The sequence below is a fragment of the Sarcophilus harrisii genome, chromosome 6, assembly GCF_902635505.1.
Source record: "Sarcophilus harrisii chromosome 6, mSarHar1.11, whole genome shotgun sequence".
In the NCBI taxonomy this organism is placed as follows: domain Eukaryota; kingdom Metazoa; phylum Chordata; class Mammalia; order Dasyuromorphia; family Dasyuridae; genus Sarcophilus; species Sarcophilus harrisii.
Window position 1 is genome coordinate 235,744,587 of NC_045431.1, and position 9,039 is coordinate 235,753,625.

The 9,039-nt window shown below is 54.7% G+C and overlaps 1 protein-coding gene across 1 annotated transcript; it reads right to left on the reverse strand.

The window, feature by feature from the left end:
* Positions 1 to 1,196: 1,196 nt before the first annotated feature.
* Positions 1,197 to 7,221, reverse strand: LOC116419910 (translation initiation factor IF-2-like). Its single transcript, XM_031942556.1, has 2 exons — positions 6,567 to 7,221; positions 1,197 to 6,420 (listed from the first exon to the last, which is right to left on the reverse strand). Exon 2 carries the CDS (start codon positions 4,322 to 4,324, stop codon positions 3,236 to 3,238), a length of 1,089 nt encoding a protein of 362 aa, XP_031798416.1. The 5' UTR covers positions 4,325 to 6,420; positions 6,567 to 7,221; the 3' UTR covers positions 1,197 to 3,235.
* Between the last annotated feature and the right edge of the window lie 1,818 nt (positions 7,222 to 9,039).

A 9,039-nucleotide genomic window follows, 5' to 3' on the forward strand; every position in this document is an offset into this window, starting at 1 on the left:
TTTCCCAGCAATTTTTGTCAAATAATGCACTCTTGTCCCAAAAACTGGGGTCTTTGGGTTTGTCAAACACTAGATAATTAAGCTTATGGGCTGTTTTGTCCTTTGAACCTACCCTATTCCATTGATCAACTAGTCTATTTCTTAGCCAATACCAGATAGTTTTAGTAACCGCTGCCTTATAATATAATTTTAGATCTGGTACAGCTAGGCCACCTTCATTTGATTTTTTTCATTAATTCCCTTGAAATTCTTGACCTTTTGTTTTCCATATGAACTTTGTTGTTATTTTTTCTAGGTCATCAAAATAGTTTTGGGAAGTCTGATTGGTATAGCGCTAAATAAATAGATTAGTTTAGGTAATATTGTTATCTTTATTATATTTGCTCACCCAATCCAAGAGCATTTAATATTTTTCCAGTTAGTTAGATCAGACTTAATTTGTGTGGAAAGTGTTTTGTAGTTTTTCTCATAAAGTTTCTGATTTTCCCTTGGCAGAGAGATTCCTAAATATTTTATACTATCAGTAGTTACTTTAAATGGGATTTCTCTTTGTAACTCTGACTGTTGGATTTTGTTAGTGATATATAAGAATGCTGATGACTTTTGTGGGTTTATTTTATAACCAGCAACTTTGCTAAAATTGTGGATTATTTCTAATAACTTTTTAGTAGAATCTCTGGGGTTCTCTAAGTATAGCATCATATCATCAGCAAAGAGTGATAATTTGGTTTCCTCATTGCCTATTCTTATTCCTTTAATCTCTTTCTCAGCTCTTATTGCTAAAGCTAGCGTTTCTAATACAATATTAAATAGTAACGGTGATAGTGGGCAACCTTGTTTCACTCCTGATCTTATTGGGAAAAATTCTTAAATGATCTTTTCTTAATCAAATTTTCCAACGAGATATTTCTCATTTTCTTCTATTTTTTCATTCTTCAGATTCAGTTTTATTGTTTCTTGATGTCTTATGGAGTTATTAGCTTCCACTTGCCAAATTCTAATGTTTATTTATTTATTTATTTATTTATTTTTTATTTAATAGCCTTTTATTTACAGGATATATACATGGGTAACTTTACAGCATTAACAATTGCCAAATTCTAATGTTTAAGGAATTATATTCTTCGGGGTATAAGCCCAGTAGTAGCACTGCTGGATCAAAGGGTATGCACAGTTTGATAGCTTTTGGGGCATAATTCCAGATTGTTCTCCAGAATGGTTGGATTCGTTCACAGCTCCACCAACAACGCATCAGTGTCCCAGTTTTCAGGAATTATATTCTTCAATGAGTTTTTGTGCCTCTTTTACCCTTTGGTTCAGTTTTTCCTCTACTACTCATAACTTTTTTAGCTGTTTCAGAAATTCTTGTTGGGCTCTTTTTGGGCTGCCGTTTTCAGAGCTAGTTCTGGGCATCTCAAAGTTTCTATTCTATTCTAGAATCGATTTCAGGCATCGTTTTCAAGTCGTTTGAAGGGGATTGATGGGAGACCTCAGCTGGGCTGCCGTCTCTCTTCTGCCGTGTTGGCTGCACCTCTTGGGGAAGTGCATTGCTGGGGACTCAAGAGCTGCAGCAATGGAAGGAGACCCCGCCACGCCCAGAGGCAGCGCTCCAGGACCCCGACCCAGGAGCGTGAGCGCTGCCAGAGGGCGCATTATACCACAATGATATCCCGGTAGGCCACCCTTCCCTGGCCACCACCCCTCACTACCTCATCCCTTTCCCCTTCTATGCTCCCCTTCTTTGTGCCTTCCAGAGCCCCCTTTTTATTATGCCCATCACATCTGCACCCCCCTCCCCCACAGGCCTCCGCGTGGGATCCTGGTAGCTAGATGGGCTTTGACTGAGAGAGCCTGAATCACTGGAAACTCCGGGAATCCTGCTACCCCCAGGCTGGCCGGAGGAGCACTGACAGGATCATCCCAGCCTGAAGGGGACCTACGGGCCCTTGACGGTTCCTTACATTGACAGAGTCATTGTGACCCCACAATTTTCGGTATCCGATCAGAAAGCCAAGTCATGATGTCAGCCCCCAAAGTCACTTTTCCTCTGCAAAAGAAGCTGTCTGTATCCCAGCCCCCTTGCTGTTAAACTCCTTTTTCGGAACTTAGTCTGCCTTCCGGCCTGTGAGTATTGCCAGGCTACGGGGTCTTCCTTCTGTAACGGTGAGATCTACTGGGACTCTCGGCCCCCACCTCTCCCTTTGGGGAAGGCTAACTCCCTCCCAGTCAATGGCATCGTGACAAACTCTCTGCCTGTTGATTTGGAGAAGGTCTCAGCTCATAAATGCCTTTGAGACGGCCCAGGACAGCAGCCCAAGACCCCAACATATTTTGGGGGCTGGAGCCCTCTCCCCAGCGTCCCCATCCTCCCACCTGATTCCTTTGATCTTTGGGCTGAATTTGCTGTCTGTCCTCCTTCTCATCCTCCACTCCCCAGAGAGCGGGAACATCTCGGGCAGGAACTGTTTGGGTTTATAGAACCACAGTGCCTAGCATACAGTAGGCACTTAATAAATGCTCACTGCCTTACACGTGGGAAAATTGAGACCAGTTAATAAATGCTCATTGCCTTACACGTGAGAAAATTGAGACCAGCTGATTATGACGTGGTCAAAGACCAGAATTCTTTTCACTGAATTGCGCGGCTGCCCAGGACTTCTCTTTCCCTAGCCCATAGACCAGAGGAATGAAACCATTTTAGTTAGTTAGTTCGTTCGTTAGTCCGCCTGCCAGCTGAACAGGGTAGAGGACGGGGAGCGGGGAAGGCCTGAATTCAGATCCTGCTTCAGACGCTTCCCAGCGGTGTGAGCCCCCCGCCTCTCCCCCCCCCGTCTGCCTCAGTTTTCTGGGGAATTGGGGGTAACAACGTGGGGGGAACGACAGCTCCTGCATCCAGAGATGTGGGGATCAAGGGAGGCGCTGTCTGTAACGTGTTGGGGAAACTTTTGGCCACTGCCCCAGTGCTGTGATAGGGATGGGGATGATGGGGGGGGGGGTGGTGGTGATGATGATGATGATGGTGATGGTGATGGTGATGATGCTCTAAAGGGCCCTGATGTGTGTGAAATAAGTCACAGGATCCTTCTGAGCTTCGGCCTGCTGCCTTTGCTCCCCCACGACCTGATAAAAGGGGGAAAGGTGGGCAGGGATCAAAGCCCAGAGATCATCCCACCCAAGAGAAAGCAGCCTCGGAAGCTCGGCCCCGGCTCTGCTGCTTGGGTAATTGTCTAACTGCTCAGCCAAATCCCCTTTTCTCCTGTGGCCTCAGTTTCTCCCTCTGTAAAACGGCCCTCTCGGCGGGTCCTCTGCTGGGGGTGTCGGGGCGGGGGGCGGGGAGCGGAGAGCCCTGGCCCGGGGAGGCGCTTCCATTCCCTGAGAGGGCTCCTCCGCTCCCTCCCCCTCCCCCCTTACATAAGCAGTAACCATGGGGATGTGGATATAAATATTTAAATCCGACACAAAAGCGGACTTGGCGGGGGCAGACGGAAACCATTTGTTGCTGATTGGAAACAGAGATTGTTCCTCCCGCTGCGGGCTGGGGCGCCCAGGAGGACGCAGGCAGGGCCGGGGGCTCCCCGGAGGGCCCGGCTCTGCCTCCGCTGCGCCCCCGCCCCGACAGCGGGGACCCCGACGGGAGGGGGCGGCCTGAGCCCCCAGCGCGCGCTCCGAGCCCCCCCTCCCCCCACCTTGGAGGAGAGGGCCGGAATTCCCCCTCTCCTTCCCGGGAGCGCGGCCACCCTCGGATTCCGAGAATAGGAGGGGCCCATCCCGCCCCGGCCGCCCCGCCCCCGCAGGGAGCTGTCTGTCCCTCCGTCAGTCTGTCAGGCGGGGAGGGGGCTGGGAGGGGGCGGCCACAGCGTGGGATCTGGTCACCTGTGGCGGGGGGGGGGGGGGGGGGGGGGGGGGGGGGGGGGAGGGGGGGCGAGGGGGGAGGGGGCGCCTCTCCTGACCCGGAGCCTTTAGCTTGCTCCCCAGGCGCCAGAGCGGCCGATTCCCAGGGACCCTCGGGCTGCACCCCAAACCCCGCCCTGACTCCCCTCAGGGGAGATCGCTGCTGGTGTCTGGAAAGAAACCTCCAAACCTGCAAAAGAAATGAAAGCAAAACCTTCTCCCCCGCATTTGGATTGGGGAGGGACAGCGGGCGCTGCCCGGGAGGGGGCATTTTGGCCAGGCCGCCCTGGGGCAAACTCCTCCGGCCCTGGGTCCGCTGAGAGAGGCCGGCCCCTGCCCGGGTGGGGAGCGCCTCGACTCCCTCAGGGCAGCGAGAGAAAGGCGCTGGGGCCAAGGGGGCTCTGGGATTGCTGCTGAATCTGCCCCCCCCCATACATCCTGGCTGACATCACAGCAAGACCTCATGGGGAGCGGGACAGAGCTGTCTTCAGGGGCTGCCTGTGGCAGGGGGGTCCCCACAGGCCCCCACTGGCAGGGTGGGGACCCTGGGCAACTGGCATTGGCAGGGTGGGGGCCCTAGGGCCCATGTGTCTCCGTCCCTCTCTGCCATTATCTGCGTTTCTGGCTCCAGCCTCTCCTGTTAGTTGTGTCTTGGTTCCCATGACAGCCCAACCGACAACGAGGGCTTTTCCACGAACTTCGGGCCGCCGTCCATCTCGCCGTGGCTTCAGGGCTGCTCTGCCTCTGCCTCACATGGGCAGGACCAGCGACTTCCCCCAGAAGGCGCCCGGGGGGCTCGGCCACCCCCCCCCTTGTGGCCAGGCCTCCCGGTCCCCCCACTTGGGAGGGGGCTCTGGGGCCCTTGAGATGCAGAAGCCGCAGGCCTCCCCAGCCCGCTCTGGGCCCGGGGTAAAGACAGGAAGATGAGGGAGAAGTAAGAGAGCCAAAGGCCGAGTCAGAGAGGGTGAGGGAGCAGGAGAGAGAAGGTGGGAGCCAAGGCAGATGCAGAAGGAGGGAGGCAGCGGGGGCAGATTAGGCAAGAGAAGAACAGACAGGAGAGGAAATGCCCAGAGAGATCCCTGCCACAAATGGTGGGGGAGGGGCCAAGAGCCCCAAATTTCACAAGGTCATCTCACTTACCCCAGGCTCCTGCCTCCGGTCCTTCCCGGGGCAGGGGAGACCCCCCGGGGACAGGGAGGGGGATTTTTCTGGTTGGCCAAAGTCTATGATGGGATGGTGGTGTGCCTGACAAGAGAGATGCCTTTGGGGAAGGGGATGCCCTCAAGGGAGGGGATGTCTTGTACGGGCAGAGGGAGGGCATCTCCTGCCCGGGAGGATCCACAAGTCCCCAGCCTGCAGGACCTGAAAGGGCTGCTGTGAGTCATGATGAGAAACATCTTGGGATTGTGGGTGCAGGGAGGTCAGGGACTCCATCCAGGAACCGTAGTGGCCAAGAGAACAAGGACCTGAAGCCCTGAGTGCCTGTGCTTCCCCATATGCCCGCCGTGGGCCTGCTGCCCCGAGCCCCCATGCTGCCCCATATCCCTAAATTCGCACCTGCTGCCCTGAGCACCGTTCACAAGTCTGCTGCCCCACCGAAGCCTGCTGCCCGCTCACTAGGGGCCAGGCAGCAGAGCTCCGTAGATGAGGGGGCGCTGTGCGGGCAGAAAAGCAGATTTAGCACCCCCCCCCCAACCTGGGAAGGGCGCTCAGTGTGCAGCAGGTGCCCCATGGCTCGGCTTCCACCCATGTTAAAGTTTGGGTCCGTGACTCCCAGCGTCTGGGGCCTCCTTATCTGAGCACGGGCTGCCTGAGCCGTCTGGACAGTGACTGCGACAGTGGGATTCTTCTCTTGGCCCCAGAGGGCTCAGCAAGAGCAGTACTTGGGCATTTCCCCACCCATAAGGAGCCCCCAGCTCATGCGCAGCCCTGTGGATGTGCACCATGGTGGTGACGGTAATCCCGCAGGGCGGGGGCTGGACTGAGGAAAGCTTTTTTTAATTAAAGCTTTTTATTTTTCAATAATGACAGTTCTCCATTGTGAAACCCTGTGTTCCAATCCCCTCTATCCCACGCCCTCCCCTAGATGGCAAGTCCTCCAATACATGCTCACCCTGGCAGAGATATGGGTTAGATCCGATGCACGCACCCAGGCTTATACAGTTACCAGGTTCTGCCGCAGGAGAAAACCCAAATCTAGAAAAACCAGAACCAGAAAAAAAGCCAGAGAAGGAAACAAACACGCGAACAACAAGAAGAGTGAGCGCACTGTGCCGTGTCCACACTCGGCTCTCATCTCAACGCCATTGGAGCTAGTCTGGATCTTCTCATTGTGGAGAACCACATCTGTCAGAATCGATCAGCCAGAGAGAATGCCCAGTCAGGAAACGACCTCCCCAAGACAGAGCTAATGGGGCAGAGGGCACCAGCTCTGGAGGCAGGAAGGCCCGAGTTCAAAGTCAGCCTTGGATGGGTCCCGGCTTGTGACCCTGAGTGAGTCCTTCATCCTGCTTGCCTCAGTTTCCTAATCTGTAAAATGAACCGGGAAGGAAATGGCCAACTGCTCCAGTGTCTCTGCCAAGAAGACCCCCAGCGGGTTGCAGAGAGGCGGAGGTGGCCAAAATCCCCAGACAAAGCCCGCAGAGCCCTTTCCGAAGACTCCCGCCATGACCAACCCTAGGAGGCCGGTGCTGCCGTTGTCCCGAGTCGAGAAACTGAGGCAGTGAAACATCTCTACTTCTGCCAGCCGGGGAGGACCTGGGTCCTTCGGAATCAGGGCTTCCCAATGGCCCCGACCACTGAGCCTCTGGCCATCTATGGAAGCGGCCTGCTGGCGAGAAGAGCTGATTAACGCTGAAATCAATGCAGCCTCTCGTTTGGCCTATTTAATGGGACAGGGAACTGGGCGTCCTCCATCCAGACACCCGGGGGCCTGGGGAGCCACAGAGTTGGAGAACGGGCCAGCCCCGACAAAGGGAGCGAGTTGTTGGCCACTGTTGATGCCGGGCCAGGAGGAGGCGCTCGCCCCGCCCCGGGAGCCCTCTCCATGCTGGGTGTCCATTTAGCAAGGAATGACCTTGTAAGTCTGGGACTGAACAGAACACACAGCTGGGGGCTTATCAGGGCAGAGGGTGGGAACAGGGCTTCCTTACTCCGGGGGCTGCGCCGCTCCGTCCCACCCTCTCCCGTCTCCAGCAGACACGGCCCCCGTGACTCCTCTCCACCCTCTTTTCCCCGGCTTCCTTCCAGGTCAAATCCCATCTTCTTCAGGAAGCCTCCCTAGGAGAAAAGGGCAGAGCCAGAGCCAGAGAGAGAGACAGAGACAGAGAAAGAAATAGAGACAGAGACAGAGACCAAGAGAGAGAGACCAAGAGAGAGACAGAGAGACAGAGAAAGACAGAGAGAGAGAGACAGAGACAGAGACAGAGAGAGACAGAGACAGAAAGAGACAGAGACACACAGAGACAGAGACAGAGAGACAGAGATAGAGACAGAGAGAGAAAGACCAAGAGAGAGAGAAAGAAATAGAGACAAGAGAAAGAAACCAAGAGAGAGAGACAGAGATAGGAACAGAGAAATAGACAGAGACAGAGACTGAGAGAGAGAGACAGACAGAGACAGAGACAGACAGAGACAGAGAGAGAGAGAGACAGAGAGAGAGAGACAGAGAGAGAGAGACAGAGAGAGAGACACAGAGAGACAGACAGAGAGAGACAGACAGAGAGACAGAGACAGAGACAAAGAGAGAAAGACAGAGAGTGCCAGAGCCAGGGACACAAGCAGAGACAGAATCAGAGAGATTCAAAGATTAGAGCAATGGGGTCTATATGAAAATCTCTGAAAGCCGGAGCAGCCGGGCCCAGAACTGATTTCTGAGTGTGGCCATGAGTGCTCCCCAGTCCAGTGCTCCGTCCGCCTCCTTTTCCGTGTGCTTCTTTACCAGGGCCTACAGTTGTGCCAGGAATCAGGGCCCAGCTCCCGACTCCGTTCATTCCCAACCCCCCAGACCATCACATGCCCTTCGGGGGTCTCTCCCCTGCTCAGGGATCTCTCAGACATCCCGCCCCGATCCCTGGCCCCCTCTGGGTCCTGGGCGCCTCTTCCTTCCTCTTTTATCTCCCTGTGGGGGATCAGCTGTCCACTGGCCTGTATTATTCCTTTCTTTACAGGCCAAAGGTCAGCTTTTATCTGGTCCTGCCTTATCTCTGCTCTCCCTGAGCCAGAGGCCCTTCCCTGGGGACGCCAGGCTGCCCACCTTGGAGCCTTCCCGGCGTCCTGAGGGGGAGCCCGGACTCCTAGGCCAGTGGCTCAGGGGTCCCCACTGGGGACCAGTTTTTAGCCAAGTGTTGAGTGCGGAGGTCTACTCTAGGAGTAGGAGGTTCTTCGCCCCCAAATCAGGAGATATCCCCCCACCCCACCCCCCAGGCACAGCAGAGCAGGCCCAGACTTAGAATCTCAGGCCCCTGTGTAAGGAGGACAGCGCTTAGGCCTCGGCCTGGGGGTGGGTCTGAGCCCTCAATTGAAGGTATCTCTAACTAAGCCTTTTGGAGAGAGGTTAGGGCTGGATAAATGGGTCTGAGAAACCATAGCAAAGAGATGGGGATGAATCCATGAGAGCTGACGGGATCCCTGGGAAGGAGGATGCCTGCATCATCGCAGCCAGTTTCCAACTCTGGTCTTCGCCTGCTCCTTTTGCTTTCCAAGGGGTGGGGGAGGCTCTCCCCTCCCCCACTCTAGCAATTTGGGTTTGGGATTTATGTTTTCATTTCCTAGCAAATAATCCAAAAAAAACCCCCCAAGCCCCACACAACCCCCCCCCCAAAAAAAAAACCCAGCCTCCCCAGCCCCAGGCAGGAATAAAGAGTGACTGCAGTTCTGTGGCACTTTCAGTGTGCAGGGCACCTGAGGGAGAGAACTCGGCCCTTCCTCCTCTTTCTACCGGGTAGCAGCATGGAAGCCCCAAGAGGTACAGAGATGCCCGAGCCGGCTGAGCGTGGGCCCTGAGAGTGTGTGTGTGTGTGGGAGAGATGGAGATGGAGAGACAGGACAGAGAGAGACAGAGACAGAGAGAGCCAGAGACAGAGAGAGACAGAGACAGACAGAGACAGACAGAGAGCCAGAGAGAGACAGGGAGAGCCAGAGACAGAG

Excerpts from the sequence above, each read along its gene's own strand:
- LOC116419910 (XM_031942556.1), bottom strand. The coding sequence starts at position 4,324 with ATGGGGGGGGGCAGATTCAGCAGCAATCCCAGAGCCCCCTTGGCCCCA.